This window comes from Simochromis diagramma, unplaced genomic scaffold, assembly GCF_900408965.1.
Source record: "Simochromis diagramma unplaced genomic scaffold, fSimDia1.1 OVJJ01000596.1, whole genome shotgun sequence".
NCBI classification, from domain to species: domain Eukaryota; kingdom Metazoa; phylum Chordata; class Actinopteri; order Cichliformes; family Cichlidae; genus Simochromis; species Simochromis diagramma.
Genome location: NW_024387245.1, coordinates 11,846,157 through 11,865,803, shown reverse-complemented (window position 1 = coordinate 11,865,803; position 19,647 = coordinate 11,846,157). Strand labels below are relative to the sequence as shown.

Below are 19,647 nucleotides of genomic sequence, written 5' to 3'. Positions count from 1 at the left end.
GTTGCCCAGATTCATCTGTGCATGTGAAATTCCTCACAACCACTCCACTGCGTCAGTCTCTCAGTCTGTCGCTTTGTCCTGGCTGTAAACACGTCTTTAGTTTGTGGTAAACAACAGTTTGTCCCACACGTTTATCGCGTTATTGTTCTCGATTTGATCTCATCTTTTCAAGTCAATCTTGGGTTCAGAAAGTGAACGTAACACTGTTGTTTACTGTGTTACTCTGAATGTATGTGCTGTTCCCTCACGCAACCCAAGGCTGTAGTTTCTTTGGACAAAGAGCACCAGTATGTGACAAGACTGCAGAGGCCTCTGCTGAATAACCTTGCTTCCAGAGTCATTCACCAACAACTTGCCACAGACACTCCAGAGATATAAATACAAATGATTAGCATTATCCCCTCCATGTCCCGGGCAACAGAGGAGTAACTCCCAGCTCATCTCATAAATCATTCTCATCCTTTAGATCACTCTTACTGCCACGCAAGTGTTAAAATGACCCACCCGGGTATTTAAAGTGTGAGACTGGACCATGCAGATGCCAAAGAACGCCTTTCCTTGGACCTCCTGCACACTTTCTGTTGGGCAATAAAAATACAGCTGCTCTGTTGTTTGGATCTTGGTGAACAGACGAGACTTGTTTGTCACAGTGTAGTGATACTCTTTGCAGACCGGTTCCTTCATATTGATCTGATTTTCTAGGATATGGGTGAAGAAAATAAAATATTATCCCGTCCAATTTTCCGCCGAGATGTGGAATGGGATCCTTTTCCAAACTGGACACAGCCGAGCCGTATCTTTGCTCAGGATTTTGGTCTTCCACCCTTCCTGGAGCCCGGTGATCTGGACTGGCTAGACTGGGCGAAGAAGAGACTGGCATCTTTCTCATGGCCAGGGTACACACAAAGTCCCCTTCTCCCCCCATTTATTGGTATGCGACCCACAGACCAGAAGGGATTGAGACAACTGACAAGTGGAGTATCAGAGATCCAAACAGGGCCAAACAGCTGGAAGATTAATCTGGATGTTAATCACTTCTCGCCTGAAGAGATCACAATCACAACCAAAGAGGGCTATTTACAAATATCAGGTAGTGTCAGTTATTTTGATCATAAGATAGATTTATGATGAAATACGTGATGAAAAGTGTAAAAAGCACTTTTGTTTGCTTGTTTTTCATTTCAAGGAACCCACGAAGAAAGACAGGATGAGCATGGACTGGTTTCAAGGTGCTTCACTCGTAAATACAAGTAGGTTGTCAGAGAACACTATGAGTCATTTCTATTTATCTTTTCTTGGAAATTGGGAAATAGCTGTAGTGATTTACTAATCAATCAATCAAGCCTTTATTTGTCACATGCAATGTTACACATACATGTTACCTGCAGTGAAAATTTGACCCCTTCCGACCATAAATGCATTACATCACATTGGGAAGACAGATCGGAAACAGGTAGGATGGTAAGAAAAACAATGAAATAACAATACATGAGGGGAGACAAGGAGAAAAAGAACTCCTCTCAGACTGAGCTCCTACAGGAGAGCAGTTTGAGAACAGAAAAAAACCCCACACCTCAGCACAGAGAAGCACATGAAACTTCATATCTTCACACCATAAAAACACGTGCGTATCGGGTATGGAGTTTGCTGATGTGGACAACAGCCCCATTAAAACATACATGCAAACATAAAGTATATAAGAGTTTTCCGTTCAGAGTTTTTATCATTTGAATGAGCTTGAAAGTCAATATTTAATATGACTACCTTTATCTGTCTACACAATTTGAAGCTTTCTGAGAATTTCTTTAAGCAGTTTTAAGGAACAGTTCTCCAGGCTTCTTGAAGGACATTCAAAGCTCTTCTTTGGATGTTGGCTGCCTTTTGTTCTCTTCTCTGTTAACATGAGTCCACACTGCTTCAATAACATTTAGGTCCGGGCTCTGGTGAACACGCAAATCAACAGAAGGATCAGTTGCACCCGTTAGGTCCTACGTTTCGTCTTTGCTGGATTTCCCCCCTGTTTCTTAAGGACATCATTTTCAGATACCGGTCTTCTGCTTTAGACGGTGTTTTATGCTTGCCACTTCTTCTTTTGTCCTCCAGTTTTTCAATTTCCTCAACTTTTTTAAGGACACACTGCACACTAGGCTGAGATATGCCATCTTAAAAAAGGAGAAACTTTGAAAGACCTTCAGAAACTATTGGATGGCTATTGCTCAAGATCACTTTCAGAAATTATAAGAAAATCTGATTCCTTGGAAGGAACATATAAAGAAATGAGGGGTGGCACAATACTTTTAAACAGTATGTATGGCTTACAGAAGGTGAGAATATCAACACATACACAGATGATTCTGCAGCAATAATAGAGTTCGTTGATATATATATAGGTTGTAATCTATTTAATTAATCTCTCAAAATGTGTTAAACATATATATGTTACAAATACACTGTTCTGTTAGTTGCTTACCAACTTTCTTTTCATTTCATTAAGGTTGCCACAGGGGGTTGACTTGCAGCAGATCAGTTCATCCCTGTCTGCAGATGGAGTCCTGTCTGTAGAGGCCCCCGTGCCAGGGACATCAAGCAGCATCCCAGGCAATGAGATTGTCATACCAGTTCAGATCAGACAGAAGCAGGATGAACAAAAGTGAAACCACTGAGCAGAACTTGATGTAGCTCAGGTTATGTGTAGCAACCTTTGCAGCACTGACCTAAAGAGAAAACGTAATTGTTCTAGCATTGCAAATTTACTAACCAGGGTGGTTTATTTCCACTAGAGAACATTTCATACTGTTCAACATAATAATGTGACACTTCATATGTTTTCAGATCAAGATTAGATTTATGAGTTTGACCTGAAACTAGATATGATGGTTTCTTGATGAAGCAGCATTATAAAGCTGTCCTGATATCACATAATCCCTAACAAATGAAAATAACAAACAAACATCATCCTCTGTTCATAAATGCATTCTTACTTTGGCAGATTGCAGGATTAAGAGAAATCAGTTTAATCTGTAGTAGCTGTGCTTCTTAAGGTATGCAGAAAATTCTTGTCAAACAGTCCACAAGAGGGCATTGAAGTTCTACTTAGAGTCACATTAGGGAATTTATTTCCTCCTCATGAGACTTTTTTCATCATGTAGAGATTTATAAACAGCTCTTCTCTAAGACCACCTATTCAGCTTGGGTACGCCTTCCAGGTTAGAAGCTTGTTGCACAGTATTCGTTTTTAAAAAGATTTATAATACATAAAATAACGAGCAAAAGCTACAAATAAAAAAATAAAATAAAGCTCTTCATCAACACTAAATGGAAAAAGTGATGTGTAATGTTGCTTTTCTTCTCCAGTCCATTTAAGATGGGGCCATGCCAACTTAGGGTGAGTCAGGCTCCCCCAAACGTAGCCAAGATTTGTCTGCTATCTGGGACTCTTACGACAATGTGATGGCTCGGTGTGTGCAATTTGTGAGGCAATCTGTAGGGACATCCCCTAGCTCATACTGTGGGAGGACAGACTTACTTCTGTTTAATGGTCTACAGACCAAAAGGTTCATAGGAGATGAGCAGTGTTGCTCATAGACTCCATTTAAAATTCTCCATCAGTTCACAGCCTTCAGAACTCGGTAACAATAGATCCCGACAACACGCGTGGTCATTGTCATGTTCTTGGTGATGTTGAGCTTGCTACAATAAATATTTCTGCACACATTTGGGTGTGACTTTTTTTCCTGAGTAAGAGTTGCACAACACAGTGGCAGTTTCATCTTGACTTGAAAGTGTCTAAAAAAGTCTGTCCCCATGCATGGGGTGGCTGTAGCTCAGGTGGCAGAGCAGGTCGGCCACTAATCAGAAGGTCAGTGGTTCGATCCCAGGCTACCTCCTGGCTGCATGCCAAATATCCTTGGGCAAGATACTAACCCCATGTTTGCCTACTGGTGGTGGTCAGAGGGCCCGGTGGCGCCAGTGTCCGGCAGCCTCGCCTCTGTCAGTGCGCCCCAGGGCAGCTGTGGCTACAACGTAGCTTGCCATCGCCAGTGTGTGAATGTGTGTGTGAATGGGTGAATGACTGAATGTAGTGTGAAGCGCTTTGGGGTCCTTAAGGACTAGAAAAGCGCTATACAAATGCAGGCCATTTACCATTTATTTACCATGCTGAAGTCAAGGGTGACATCTACTGTTGAAACAGAATACTACATGACAAATGTTTGGGGTGAAAAAACAGAAGGCACAGTGAAAGTATGAGATTTTGACATTTTTGTGAGCTTCATTTGATCAGTAGAAAGCGGCAAATCAAGTGTCACAAAGAAACAGATGAATGGCAGTCAGCATGCTTTTTCTGAAATAGAAAATATTGTTAATTAGGGAAGGGTAGATCCTGGGATTTACCCAGTGTTAATGCTAACATGTAGCTAATTTGGTAACAAAGTGCATGCGTAATTCAAATATTAAATATGATGCTAACTTTAGCTAGGAAAAAACAAGCTAAAAAAACAAAATGTACTAACAATTGAAACAAATCAGCCAAATCTTTGGGGTCTTTTACCAATAAACTCTAAAAGTTGTTTCAGCTGCTCCCTTGTCATAAGCATGCTTGATTTGGCAGTTTTACACCAGATGTCCTTCCTGATGCAACCCGTTTGGAGTTTCCAAAGTGGAAGTAAACTATTGACCTTTTGCTTTCTAAGCAGATTTATCAACCACTAAACCACTGGAAGCATCTGCAAATGAACAGGAAAAAATGTCTCTCATCTTTCACTTCTTTCACACATGGCAGCCACACCCCTAACAGTGCATAATGCTAGCTAGCTTGATTAGCAAAGTGCATTCATAAACTGTATGGTTACAATGCACAGACACATTAGTGTTTAACAGGCTAATAAAAAGTAAAAACTTCCTGGATGGTCTGTAGCATGTATCAAGCCCTAGTATTAGTATAAAGGTCATAACACCTGCCAGTGTTAGGGCACGTGTCAGTCATTTGTTTTAACCATTTCTTTATTGTTTTTTCAGACCTAGAAGATAAAGGTACGCAAAACCAACTGAACAATGGTCGGAGGCTCACATATAAACTAGGATACATTATTACTTGAATTAAAAGTGTTCATAGTACAACTGTTATTGTTAATATGCAGGACCAAAAATGATTCAATATAACTTTGCGATTAGACTGATAATTGGTAAGCAAATTTTCTGAAAGACACCTGCTCCTACATCTGCTGTATTTCTAAGTGTATCCCTTTAGCCACCTATTGAATATTGGGGGTGTCTCAGACTTCCAGGATTGTATCAGAATTTTGTTGGTGGCTGACAGCATGATAAGAAAATTACTTCAAAAAGTCTGTCCGTTAGGCTGAACAAACGGCTGAGACAAGGTTCCTAGATTGGTTGAAGATTTCACACACATAGTTAAAGTGATCATCTCCACACTCTCTATCACCAGCCTTAGAGTTGTTATGAGGGGAAAACTACTCACAGAGGCCAAAACTGATTTCTTTACCAGGTGGTAATCATGCCTTTAAATGCTCTAAAGTTGAATATTTTAACACGGGAGCCCATGGGGATCGACTCACTTCTGGCGCCAGCCTCCAGTGGCCACTAGAGGAACTGCAGTTTCTGGCGCCTCTTCTCTGGAAGGTTGCCCCTTCAGCACCACGGAGAGGGACCCCCACCCACCCCCAAATCGATGTCCTCTGTCTCCCTCCAGCATCCACATGGAGTACTGGCAGGAATAATAGCACCCATCAGTGTTTTTTGTTACTCTACCTATACTGCAAATTACAGACATCTACAGAATTGTTGCAATAATTAACATAATTAATCATTTACTTCCGATGAAATAAAATCAGACAGTTTTATTCAAAAGGCGTAAAAGTCATTATAGAATTTTAATGCTGTCTAATGCCCCACTATCTCTTCACTAGGATTTCAAGAAGATGCTCTGATGATAATAACTGATGCGAGTACCTTTAAGAACACCTGCATATGCATGTTTGTTTGAACATCTCTTCTTGTGTGAAATGACTTCACCAGTGTTGAGATGTGCCAGTAGTATTGTGGTGTCTCTTTAAAGGAAGGGGGAGTGTAGAAGAGGGACAGAGCAAAGAGATGAATAGAAGGCACCAGAACCACCTACCATGACCAAGTGCGCTGTAAATGTAGGACAGAAATTCGAGTGGAATACAAACGGATCGTCGGGCGACATATTCGAGGGAAAACCATGTTTGGATGTGCCTTATCTGATTCAAAGCATTTCAAATATGGCACTACATGCGACCACAGGAACGCAGGGAAACTATATTTCCTCCCAAACATCTCTGGCATTGTGAAACGGAAAAGAAGAGTGGCTGTAAAAGACATCTCTGTGCCGTCTTTCTCCGATTATCATCAATGGTAGGCATTGCATAATTCACCCGTATCCACCGGAGCTATTCGGTTCCTCCTCTTTGGAAAGAGGGGGACGCCAGAAAAAAAAAGAAAAAAAAAGAGCGACTTCATCTAGTGGCTGCCTTCTCGGTGCTGCCTGCAATTGTTTGGCAATGCCCTTTTCTCTCTTAGCAAGGACTTGCAGCCAGTAGCGGGGGAACAAGCAGGGGAAGGATGCATTTAAGGCTGGATTTGTGCTGCATTCAGGGCGATTCGGCAGTAATAGCGGCTCTAGCAGAAACAGCGAGTGCGGAGGGCCTGGGAAGTACCCAGCCCCACTATCTCCCCCTTTTCCTCCCTCCCTGCAGGACCATGCTTGCGTGAGGGATGAGGCTGTGCACAGGGACACCAGGCCAGAGCTGCGGCCTACTTCTCGCAAGAGCCGGTCTCTCGACTGCAAGATCTGTGAACACATTGCCACCATCAAATCAGCATCTTTGGTACGCAACTCCCTCTCACCGCCGTTTGCGTAGAGCAAATAATACTGACAATAATAACAATAAAAATACGTGTGTGTTTGCGCGTGCGTGTGTGCGCTAGCTTGTGTGTGCGTGCTTGGCGGCGCGAGGATGAGGAGGGAGGGAAGGGATGTCTGTGTTCTCAGCTGTACATCTGTAGTCATGGCAACCAGATCCTGTTAATGGATGTCATTTTTTCCATCCTCAGCTTCCCTCTCTGCCCCTGCTTTGAAGTGTGTGTATTGCGTTTATATGTAATCCATGTAAATGACCGTTTGATGTCTTTTACCAGTGAGATTTAGTTTATTTGCTTTTTTTCTTCTCGCTGATTGTAAAAGGTTGAATTTTCTCTCAGTCATCTTAGATTGTTGTGCTGATTCCTGAATAGTGGCATCTTACAAATTTCGGATGATTAAACAAACAAACCAAAAAATGTTGTTATGGATTTTTGCTGATCTGGCTTCTGATTGCTTTTTAGTTTGCAGTTTGTATTTTCTGTATGGTGTGTGGCTTCATGTTTCTGGCTGCTCGATTTCTTTCACTTCCTGCTTCCCATATTCTTCCATGTAGGGCATCAGGTAGATCGAGGAGCATGAGCAGGACTTTGAGCTGCGGGTGCAGATGTCTGGGTATAAGCGCATGCGGCGACAGCACCAGAAGCAGCTGATCGCCCTGGAGAACAGGCTAAAGGCCGAGATGGATGAGCATAGGCTCCGGCTGCAGAAGGAATTGGAGACACATGCGAACAACACTTACATTGAGCTGGAAAGACTGGCCAAACGCCATGTTGCTCAAACAGACAAAGAGGTACAGCCTCAGCAGCAGGTGTTATTTGTGAATGAGATGAAAACTAAAGAGTGATGTAACTCACTCTGAGCTGCACTTGTGTCTACGTAAGGAAGGGATTCTATAAAAAGGTGATAATCTGATTATTTGAATGTGTCTTCACAGATGAAGTCAGTTGCAGCAGAAGAGAGGAGGATCCAGCAGCAGATTGTTGCTCAGCAAAAGAAAGAGCTGACTTCTTTCTTAGAAAACCAGAAAAAGGAATACAGGCTTTGCAAAGACAAGATCAAGGAAGTAAATATCATCAACAAATAAGTTTATGAAGTTGCACGCGAAGCATGTGTTCTTTGAGAAAATCTTCGCTTTGTCCAAAGTCCATTCACACGGTTTGTGCTGCGTTGCAGGAGATGGACAATGACCCTTGTATACCCAAGGAGGAAAAGCAGGAGCGTCTGTCGAGGCACAAAGAAACAATGCAGCGCTCTCAGGCTGAGGAGGAAGCTCACCTGCTGGCCCAGCAGAGGCTGGTGTACGATCGCAGCTGCAGGGCTCTGAAACGCCGGAGTCTGCTCAGGAAACATGAGTTTGAACAAGAGCAACTGAGAGAGGTACAGTAATACAATATCCTGATGTTACGTAACATTGTGTGCCACCAAGACTGTGAATGAGAGGGAGGATGGTGTAACAGTGAAGCTGCAGAGAGAAGAGCAGAGGGTAGATGAGTGTAAATGCCTGGGGTCAACCATCCAAAGCAACGGACAGAGAGGTGAAGAAGAGAGTGCAAGCAGGGTGGAGTGGGTGGAGATGAGTGTGAGAGGTGATTTGTGACAGAAGGATAGCAGCGAGAAAGAAAAGGAAGGTTTACAAGATGAAAGCACGACTTGCTGTGATGTATGGTTTGGAAACATTGGAGCTGAAGACGTTAAGATTTTCACTGGGAATGACCAAGATGCACAGGATTAGCAATGAGTACATCAGTGGGAACGCTCAGGTTGAGCAGTTTGGAGACAAAGTTAGAGAGGCAGTCAAGCTTGAGAGGGTTTGGACATCTCAATCTTGCAATGCAGGAAGTGAGGTCTTCCTCTCTTCTTGCAATGCAGGAAGAGAGGAAGACCTCAGAGAAGGTCCACAGAGGAAGTGAAAGAGGACACGCAAAGGGGTGGTGTGACAGAGGAGGATACCAGGGATCGGGTAGGAAGGAAGACGATCCACTCTGACGACCCTTAAAGGGAGCAGCCGAAAGAAGAAGACTATACCACCATGAAACAGCGTTCACAGTCACCCGCTTTTGGGATGATTGTTTCTGTTTTCAGAAGCTTTGTGGACACAACAACTTTTTGTAGCTTGAAGGAAGCAACTAAGAGTTATTTTTACTGTTAGTAATTTCTTGGATAATGTATACTTATTTACATTAATGACAATTATAGATCATAGGATATCATTCATAAAGGGATATCTTCTGGTGCACTCACCAACGGTATAAAAACTCTGAGGCATTAATTTAACAATTAATGATAACAACCAAGAAAAGGTTAAAAAACTCAAAACTCCAGGTGTTGTACAGAGTGCAAGGGTTTTTCTTCCACAGTGGAAAAGGGTTTCCCAGGGAAGTACTGGCATTGTAACTGCATGTCACTTACATAGTTTTCATGTATTTCAGCAAAGAGAAACACATGGAGATAAATAGAAGTTTTAACATTAAATCAAAAATAATGAACATTAAAAAAGAAAAAGAAGAAAACCTGTATTAAGATATATGACAAATTAATACTGTCTTTCAAAATGGTCCATTTTCATGTCCCAGGAGCTGAACAAGAAGAGGACCCAGAAGGAGATGGAACATGCCCTGATGATCCGGCAGGATGAGTCCACCCAGGACCTGGAGCGCAGGCAGCTGCAGATGCTCCAGAAGCTGCGCATCGAACTCATGCGGCTGCAGCACCAGACAGAGCTTGAAAACCAGGAGGAGTACAATAACCGTCGGCAAAGGGAACTGCACAGAAAACACACTCTGGAGCAACGACAGCAGCCCAGAAACCTCAAGGTGCCCGAGATTTACTCTTTGCTGCTATTCTGTGTGGTGGCGAGTTTACATCCCATGAACATCTACATAATAACCTGATGAAGTCATGCGTTTACGCTGAAGCTCTGCAAGTGCTGTGCAATGCATTCATAGCATTCGACTTGACTGAAATATTTAGCCCGGTAGTCACCTGTAGAAAACCATTAATCACGTTGCCATGAGAACTGCTTCCTCCAAAACATGCGTGTTCACAAGTTTAAATCTCGTCTCTCTTTATCTAATAGCACAGTGGTCAGAAGCCCACTTATGAAAATAAATGTTCAAGGGCGCTGCAAACAAATTATTTATTTATTCATACAACTTTATTTTGTATACTTTGAAAGGGTAGACTGAGCAGTCTTCAGGCTTTGAATCCACAAGCCTAATCAATCAGTTGAGTTATGAACAACCAACTGAACCAGCTTTAAATTTAAATATACCAAGAAAAGAGCACGAGACTAACATTTAATCATTATCTCTGTTGCAGACACTGGAGATGCAGATCAAAAAACAGTTTCAGGACACATGTAAGGTGCAGAATAAGCAGTACAAGGCTCTTAGGAACCATCAGCTAGAGGTGTCTCCCAAAGGTGACCATAAAATCATCCTGAAGGGCCTGAAAGAGGAGCAGACACGCAAGTTGGCCATACTGGCTGAGCAGTACGAGAAGAGCATCAACGAGATGATGGCTTCACAAGCGGTACGCAGCAGTTTGTTATAAACAGTTGAAACGGAGCTCGTTCATCAACACAAGAGCCTGGAATTTCAACAGCCACACTCTCTGATGTTTGTCGCTAACTCTGTCTCGCCGTGTTTCTAGATGCGATTAGAAGCGGAGCAGGAAATGGAGTGCCAAGCTCTGAAGCAGCAGCTGAAGCAAGAGATGGAACTCCTGGACGCTTACCAGAAAAAAACCAAGTCACAGATGGAGACCCAACATGAGCGTGAGCAGCAGAAACTTGAGCAGAAGGTCTCCATACGGAGAGCGCACCTTGAACAGAAGGTACGTTTAGCATCAAAGCTATTCTAAAATAAATCCAGCATGATACCATATTTTATGAAAATGATGCCAGATAGGTAGGTAGATAGATCTGCGTCCAGAGAGACGATTTATCAGCTGACAACAGCATAACAGTGGCGCTCTAGTTTGTAGTCAAGTGCACCGTGGACATAGACAACATGGTAAATATGCTTATTGTTTTATTCCTAATATAGGAAAGCCATGACATGGCAGGGCTCTAATGATGACAGCGTTGTTCTGTTCACCACTTTTGGTTCAAACTGAAAGATCATAAAAAGTAATTTCATAACATCTTGTGGAGATAATTTGGTGGTTGTTTTGAGTCTTCTTCTAATGACACTGTGAAATTGCCTTTATAGTTTTGAATGAAGTACTGTTTTAGATAGTTAAACCTGGGTCACACATTCCTGCCTCCTCAGGCCAAGGAGGAAATTTTCTGGTTTTTATTTGTCTAATACTTGAAATGACAAAATGCCACACACTGTACATAAATGACGGCATTTGGATTCTCTTCTTTGCAAACTGAAGTTTGTCATTTTGTCTGTTGGTGTCTTACTTTTTTTTAAAACAGACAACACAAGTGAGCAGTGAAAAGATAAGAAGACACTACACAGACACATGTATCCCCTCCATTATCATCTATTTTACAATAACTTGGACCATAATTTGTAAAATAAACATCATGCTGAGGTGCAGTCTAGTGTTAGGCTGATAAAACAAAATAAATCCATCAAGTGGGCCGTGATAGAATTATTTTCATGTTTAAGAAAAGAAGTCTTCAGATTACACTTCGCTAAAAAACATCACAAAGAACCTGCATAGTGCTGAAAATAATTTGAACGGATGAAACCAAGATTAACCTTTACCAGAATGATGGGAAGAGAAAAGTGTGGGTGAGTGAGAGAAACAGCTCATGATTCAAAGCAGTCCACATCTTCTGTCACTCATGGTGAAGCCCGTGTTATAATAAGTGCATGTAAGGCTGCGTAGCACTGGGTCACTAGTGTTTATTGATGATGTGACTGCTGATAGAAGTAGCAGAAGGAATTCTGAAATGTCCAGGTCTATACCCAGCATGGGACCCAGAGTTTCCAGTTTTTGGACCTTTAAGGACCTTCTTGCGTTTTTCTGTTTGCTTCTTAGATTGCTTAATATCTACATTTTGATTTACAAATACTTCCTTACTTTTATGAATCTTCAATTCTGGGCTCCAATATGTTTTTTGTTCCCCCATTGTGCCCTATCTCCTCCTATGCCTTCTTCCCATGTCTAGTTTAATCTAGTTTCGTTTTACTTTTTCATTTCCTATGTGTTTTTTTTGTGTGATTTGTTTTGTTTTTATTTCCTCCTTTGGTCGTATTGTCTTGATTGTCTACACTGCCTTCAATGGGCAAGTGTTTCACTACCCAACAGAGCATCGTTTTCTGATATTAAATATGAACCTGAAGCCAAAAAGACCCATAAAGACCCAGTTTTTCATCAACAGAACAAAAATATGAATTTTAATGGAAATGTAGTAATAGGTTTTTGCAACATCTTTATATACAGTAAACATGTTGAAATTACTGACAACAATTATGATGCAACAGCTGAATTTTTTTTGCGGTTGATTCTGATTTCCAGTTTTCCTCCTACTCCTACTTTTTTTCCAATTCAATTTCTTACTAAGAACTATGATTGACGGCATATATGAGGAAAAATAAAATTTTCTTCAGTACAGGATATTGTAATTATAATAAAAGAAATGATTCAATTTTCAATTTTGAGGGGAATTCAATTCCCCTCAAAGTGCAGTAAGTTACGGGATCTTCACCTTTACATATTTGACCTTACCAAAAAAAAAAAAAAGCAGATACAGTGGATTTATGTAACAAAACTTACATTATTTTTCACTATGTTTATAACTTAACCAGATACAAGGACGTCAATGTTTTTTCTTTTTTTCACTCATGGCAGCTTTGATCCTTTGCTCATACCGAGGCAGCTGGATTCCAAGTGTTGGATAGCTTTAGCTCCTTTGCATATAGGCAACATTTAACCAGTGCTTGTTGCATCTCCAACCATAATGCCATTACAGATAAAAAAAAAAAATAGGTAAAATGAATCTAATTCCATTTACCATGCTGTGTTTTCATTGCAGATTGAGGAGGAACTGGCTGCACTTCAGAAGGAACGTACCGAACGGATTAAGCACTTGTTGGAACGTCAGGACAGAGAAATTAATGCTTTTGACACAGAAAGTAGAAGCCTCGGCTTTGGAAGCCTGGGATCTATAGACTTCCCCAAAGAAGACAACAGATGAAAGTGGATTTATCTCTAAAGGACAACATATCCGTGCCCTTTTCACGTCCACTTGACCGTTTGTCCCACCCAGGGTGACAAAACTGGATTACTTTTCATTGCTCTTAGATATTGCATCTTTGAATTGGGGTGTTGCGTGCAATGAGAGCCTCTTTTGTGAAACTTTAAAGGGGGGTGGGGGGTAAAACAAAAGAATCTACACAACAACATGTCAATAAAAGTCAAACCTAGTCAGTGTAACTCAAAAGCCTATGTGTCTGAAATAAAAGACTCTTTCCTCCATGCCATTTTCTCCTTTTGGTATGAATTGAATAAATCAGGAAATTTTAGTAAAATGGGCACTTTGGTATGTTTAAGTAGAAACCCATCTTGTTCATATGAGGCTTAATGTGTGTTACATGGAGGGACATTGTGGAATGTGAGCTACGGATTCCCCCGTGGTGTTAAGCTGCTTTGTTTCGGTTTTGTTTTTTACTAGTTTCATTTTGTTCTCTTTATTTTATTCTCTGAATGTGAATATTACTGTATGGGGTCACTGGATAGTCAGAGTTTTTTTATTTTTATTTTCCAGTCATACTTCCATTTTGTGCTTATGCATACAGTATACTGTGGACCCTCACTTTTCTAGGCAGTTCTGATCTTTTCTTTCATTTGATATGTAGACTCGATTGGCATAAGCTTGATCAGCCCATTTATCTTATCACAACTCAAGATCCCACTTGGTAAAACTGCTTATTATTGCATGCACTTTAAGGACAAATTCAGGTTGTGAAGTGAAGCATGAATCCGTCAGAGATTTTAGCTGTTTGTAAATAAAAGTGGTCATAGCATTTTTTTAGGCCTATGGATACTGGACATAAGCGCCATATTTGATATGATAATTTTCACAAATGCCTTTATTTAAGTTGTGCCTGAAGCAGATTTTAGTTACGTGTTTGTTATATCTATATTTTACCTACTGAGGCCGGCACCATTTTTGTTTTTGAGTTCATCTAAACTTGTGAATCATTTAATGTTCACTAATCAAAGTTCTTGTAAAGGAAAATGGTGAGAATTGTGCTGTATAATTTTTGATATCAATATTTGTACATGAGAACATAGCTAGAATATACAGAGACACTCGTCTGTTACTGATAACAGAGTCTAATGATAAAGAGTTTGCTTCGTTTTCTTTCGTTTTATAATATAGAGAAATGGTCATACAATAGCTCAATATATTGCTAAGTCAAATCACTAGACTTTGAGATTGTAAAGATGGAGGTGAATGGAACCACAGACTTCATATATCAGTATCAGCGACGCCACAACAGCAGACAACAGCATGTGGGTCTGGATTGCATTCTCCTTATTACTGTCTAATGATAAGATTTACATCTTTTTTTGCCATCTTTGTTATGGTCATTGAACAGGTTGCACAATTATTCCATTTCTACTGAATGGAAGGGTAATTGTTTGGTGCTTAATTTCTAATGCCACTTTTAGCCTTGTGGGTTTTGTCTCGGAGAGACGATTGATTTTTACAAAATGTAAAGCATTTTGAACCCCACCCCCGCCCCCACTCTGAGTCAAAACACTACTATGTTTTTCAAACACTCATGACATATTTAGAGTACCCCATGCAGTGAAACCCTCTTAAAAGAAAATTAAGTATATGTATGGAAAAATAAATGCTATTTTATCATGGGACAGTTTTTGGAACATTGTTTAATGTGGTGGTCTTGAATGCAACCCTGTTACATTTTTTCTTTTCTTTTCACGTCAGAGCCACAACTTGTATTAATGTTTGGTTATGTTCCTCACAGGGCTGAACGCTAGAAGACGCGCCCCGGGGTACAGCAGACGAACGCGATGGCATTCAGCGTCAGAACGCAATAGCACTTAAATGCTCTTGTTTTACACCTAAATTCTGAATTTGTTTTCTAAGGTCGAACGGCTCCACTAAGATTTACAGTCTTTGACGTTTTCATGAACTTTCTGAAATTTGATGACAGCATTTCTCATATGCAGTAAGGCCTTTTGTCTTGGTCACGTGTAACTGAAAGCCTTGTGGACACAATTTTTTTAAAAAGTGCTGTTGGGGTGCTTGAATAAGTTTGTTTGTGAGCTGCAAAACAATTACAATTTGTGTGACTTTTATGTTACTAGAAAGATGTATTTAGTTAGAATAAAGGGGACTTTCCTAAAGAACTTTATTCACCATTTCCTGTGCAGTTCAAAGACAAAAATAAAAGAGATTCTGTTGAAAACAAGGACTCTCAATTATCATCCTGCATCTCATGTCAGAGTGCATTTCTTATCATTTGTGGTTAAATTTTCTTGTAAAGCTTTGTCATGTGGTGCAAATCGTCTCACTTTTGCTTTTCTTAGTGCATTATAACCACAGTGACCTACATCAAATCAAATAAAACGCTGTTTATCATAATTTACTGTAGGTTGCAAGCACGCAAACACACATTTGTTAACTTGTGAAAACAGAAACCTGAAGTTGGAGCAAGAAGTGAGAGAGAAGTTGCACTGCAGAGCGTCCAGGTTCCTCACGTTTCAGGGAAAGCCTGCTTGATTTAGGTAGTGAGTGTGGTTTATTTTTTAGCATGCCTCTACTTTATATGTGAGCAGGAATCTCACTGTAGTTTCCTTGAACTGCCGACATCTGTTGCAGCAGTTGCCAGTCTCGCCGCAACCCCTCTTTAATCCCCTGGGGTAACTGGAAACCCCCTGAAGGTGGCAAAAGAGTGGTTAGATTTTACCTGAAGTAGTGCTGACAGGGATGTGGCGCATTGAGTTCCCCCTCATTTTTCTCAAGTAGTCAGTAGTTCAGCAATAATACATCTAGGGTATTGAAACCAAAATGTGATAATCAACAGAAAACAAAGGGATGGTGCCAGCTCATAATGAGGTTTTTTCACTTTCAGTGAAAAGTTTACCTGTTGCTTTTACCTCAGAGGAGATTGCCACTTTTCTGTCCTGCAGACCTGCAGTCTGACCTGCAGTCTGACCTGCAGTCTGACCTGCAGTCTGACCTGCAGTCTGACCTGCAGTCTGACCTAAAATGAAACCTAGTGATGCAGATAGTGAGCCAAAAAGACGTCATTGGGTGTCTCCAAGCAGAAGTGTTGGGGGATGACTGTACGATTAGCAACAACAACAAAAACAAAAAAAGCCCAGTTTATGTTATTTTCATATTTTCCCATCCTGCGAGATGTCTAATGTTTACTCATAAATCTCTGGAAGACACGCCACACTAGCATGTCACAGTGAGATCATCCAGTGTTAAAGTCAGCCCATGCAACAGATCGCATGCTTTACCTAAGCAGGCCCAGTCCTTTTACGCACTCAGAAAATTTGTGATTGAGAAATGTGACCTGCTTCCTGTGACCCTGCCGGCTTCCTGTGCAAACACCCGCTTGAAAACATTTTTGCAAAAAGACACGTGGTTTTAGGAGGGGATTTAGGAGTAAGAGATGAAATTCAGGAGAACTATTTACCAAATTTAACAGAAGGTAGAAAAAAAACAAAACAATGTGAAACAGCTTTCAAAATCCCCCCCCCCCCCCCCCACATTTGTGGTCCAAACAAAAATAACATTTCCTCAGCACTTACCTTAGAATTTGTTGGTTATGTCAGAGTGAACTTTGCCAGGTAGCATCAGGACACTTTAGTCATGTGGTTTTGTTTTTGAATCATTGGGGTCATGCCTACACCAGCGAAGCCACTGAAAGCTAAACACAAACTGAAAGATCCTGAGTAATATCAGACTCCTCCTGCGTGAATGCCTATACATAGAAAATAAGAAACGTTAAGTTTCTTTTCAGATCTATAAAACAAACAAACAAACAAAAAAATTATCAACACCCAGCTTTGCACAGACAGTGATGAGCTCACTCTTACCTCCACGCACCGACAAGTTTCTCACCCTTGCCCTTGCTATTCAAAGAGTGGTAGGAAGCAATTTGGTGAGCATGTGTGAAAAGTGTAGGTTGACCTCAGTCCTGATATGATTTTCATTCATATATGACACTGTTTTCTAAATTCTGCAGGTTACTCTTTCAGTTTTCTTGAAATATATAAATATAAGTGTTTATTTTCCATGCACAAAAAAGGAAGTCCTATTTTAAATGCCACAACCCTATGTCCATACATGTCCTAACGAGCAGACAATGCCCCAACATGCCTATTAAGGGAGCAGGCATTTAGATACACTGCCCACTTTGCTTGTTATAGGCGTAAAAAAAAAAATGCACATGTGAACGAAAGGAGGAAATTCTGGGAAATTTGGTTGCCTCACAAGTGCACGTCATTTCCTCCTCTGACAAATGTGCGGTTTCTGTCTTTAAAAAGTTTTAAAGCAGTGTGATTATGACAAGTCCGCACAATTTGCTTGTGATACCGAGAGGAGAATGAATGGTCATGTAAAGAATATGCATTTTCAGCAGTTCATGGAAACAGCAGCAAGTAAGTTTTATTGTTTTTTGTCTCCTTTTTGTGCTTTAAATATAAAGCACTGAACACTTTTGCATCTTTTCTTGCCAATAGGGATGTGGTTATTTTTAGCGATTTACAGCTGCTGTGAAACTAAGAGCAGTTTGCCGTTTTCTGCGTCAGTAAAGGAAATTACAATGCTTATTAGTTTCTTAACATAATGCTACATAAAATATTGGAAATGGCACCGTAAGCTTTTACTTGCCACATATTTGCTGTACAAAAAAATAAAAAAATAAATCTCTTTTTTGGTTTTTATACAAAGATCCCCTTAAACCCACCAATGTGATGAAGGATAACCATAACTGACTAGCTCATTTCTCCTCAGCATTACTGTCTCTCTTGCTGCTTATGACTGTTGATTCAACAAAAACTGTGGCATTAAGCACGAATCAGCAGTGTGGGAATCTCCTGCAGCAGACTTTGAAGATCACCAGAATTGTACACAAGGAATCTGGTGACCTAATCAAGACATATGTGAGTAGACTACAGGCACAAAACTGCTCTACTTTACCAGTATACTGGCAGATATACTTGTGCACTTATAAGCTATGTAGGCTGATTCCTTTCCTTTCCCCCCTTGTTTGCAGAAAGCCGCTCAAGGGGAAATGTCAGAGCTCTTCTGCAAGGTGTCGGTGAACGACATCCCTGATCCCAACATCTCTGGGCTGGATCCCCCAGCAAGGATAGCAAGCATCTACACGCATCTCCAAGCTTTCCTCCCACATTTTAAACGTGTGTACAAGCAGCAGACAGACTTACAATCGCCTGGCAGCCCTCTCCTGAAAGAGCTCACCAGAGTCTGGGGTCGCACTGAGAGTCTGGCCAGTTTCATAAACACATTTTATCAGAGCCTCTTCCCAAACCTGCCCATACCTGAGCCGGCAGGGGGGCCGACAACACTACCACCAGCTCAGAACGTCTTCCAGCAGAAGGTGTACGGCTGCGTGGTCCTGAAGACCTACAAGGATTTCATGTCAAACGTTTCCAAAGAACTGAGGAATCTAAAAAGCAAAGTGTGCACGAAGAGGACACCAATCAATGCATTCTGAAGATGACCAGAAGGTGGCCTTACACAGTCAGTTTCCTGAGAAAAACAAATGTAAGTGTAAAAGTGGCTGGAGTGTCAATGCAAGCTTATTTATGGTATTTAATATTTATTTTCTTTTGTGTTAATTGTCATGCTGTTAAAGAAATGTTATGTCCATGCAATATGTATTTAATTTGCAAAATGCCATTGGGAAAATCCTGTGTTGATGATGTAAACTTATTTGCGCTACACACAACAATTAAAAGAATACTTTGCATCTGTACTATGTGGTCAGCATCCATTTAATCATTTTTGTCAGAGACCATCTGAAAAAAAAAAAAGCATGGAGTTTAATACAATACTGGTGCCTACTTCATGGCAACAATCTAAGATAAAGTGATGTTTCTACAATAATAATTCTTCTTCCTTTGCTTCTGACAAGTTAAGATGGAAACAAAAAACATTGCAGCTTGTGATCTGCACAGAATCAGTCCATCCAGAGGGGTTAAAAGAAAATCAGGAAGCTGCTGAGACGCTGACTGCGTGATATCAACTCTGAATGACGCATGTGTTCAAAACAAGGCTGCATCAGATAGGAAAGATTTCATGAAACTGGCGGGCTGTCTGGCTAGTCACAAGGTGTGGGTGTGTGTGGTTCAGATAATAGTTGTGCACTACATTAATAGTGTGTGCTGTGTATCCTTGTGTGCCTTAAAAAGAAGAAACTGCAGCTACAAAAAGGAAATGTGTAAGTATACACCCATTGTAAAAAAAACAAAAAACAAAAAACAAAAAAACAAAAAACAAAAAAAAAAAACCCACCACACAGATAATGAACAGGTTCTCCAGAGATGTCACCTCTGTACACAGTGACAATAAGGATATTTGCTGGAGTGAAGTAATTCTTAGCTAAACTTTCCTCAGGTCACAAGCTGTCGGGAAACTGGAAGTAGAAGGGGGATTCACTCTGGGTCATGAATCAAGTTCCCTCTTATAACTCTGGCTTATTTAAGGCACAAACACAGAGGGTACCTCAGGGCAACAGTCATTCTCCAGTCTACATTGTAGTCAAGTTGTTCCG

At 40.8% G+C, this 19,647-nt stretch overlaps 3 protein-coding genes across 3 annotated transcripts; all 3 read left to right on the top strand.

The window, feature by feature from the left end:
• The first annotated feature begins 425 nt into the window (after positions 1-425).
• On the top strand, positions 426-3,745 carry LOC120714383 (heat shock protein beta-1-like). The gene is made up of 3 exons (XM_040000563.1): positions 426-1,090; positions 1,187-1,250; positions 2,495-3,745. The coding sequence occupies exons 1-3, from the start codon at positions 706-708 to the stop codon at positions 2,652-2,654; spliced, it is 609 nt and encodes a 202-aa protein (XP_039856497.1). The 5' UTR covers positions 426-705; the 3' UTR covers positions 2,655-3,745.
• A 2,296-nt stretch (positions 3,746-6,041) lies between these two features.
• Positions 6,042-13,299, top strand: taok3b (TAO kinase 3b). The gene is made up of 8 exons (XM_040000559.1): positions 6,042-6,869; positions 7,458-7,694; positions 7,839-7,967; positions 8,078-8,281; positions 9,478-9,717; positions 10,223-10,435; positions 10,556-10,738; positions 12,897-13,299. Exons 2-8 carry the CDS (start codon positions 7,509-7,511, stop codon positions 13,056-13,058), a joined length of 1,317 nt encoding a protein of 438 aa, XP_039856493.1. The 5' UTR covers positions 6,042-6,869; positions 7,458-7,508; the 3' UTR covers positions 13,059-13,299.
• Positions 13,300-17,325: 4,026 nt separating this feature from the next.
• Positions 17,326-18,818, top strand: m17 (IL-6 subfamily cytokine M17). Its single transcript, XM_040000560.1, has 3 exons — positions 17,326-17,509; positions 17,865-18,013; positions 18,127-18,818. The coding sequence occupies exons 1-3, from the start codon at positions 17,455-17,457 to the stop codon at positions 18,586-18,588; spliced, it is 666 nt and encodes a 221-aa protein (XP_039856494.1). The 5' UTR covers positions 17,326-17,454; the 3' UTR covers positions 18,589-18,818.
• The last annotated feature ends 829 nt before the right edge of the window (positions 18,819-19,647 follow it).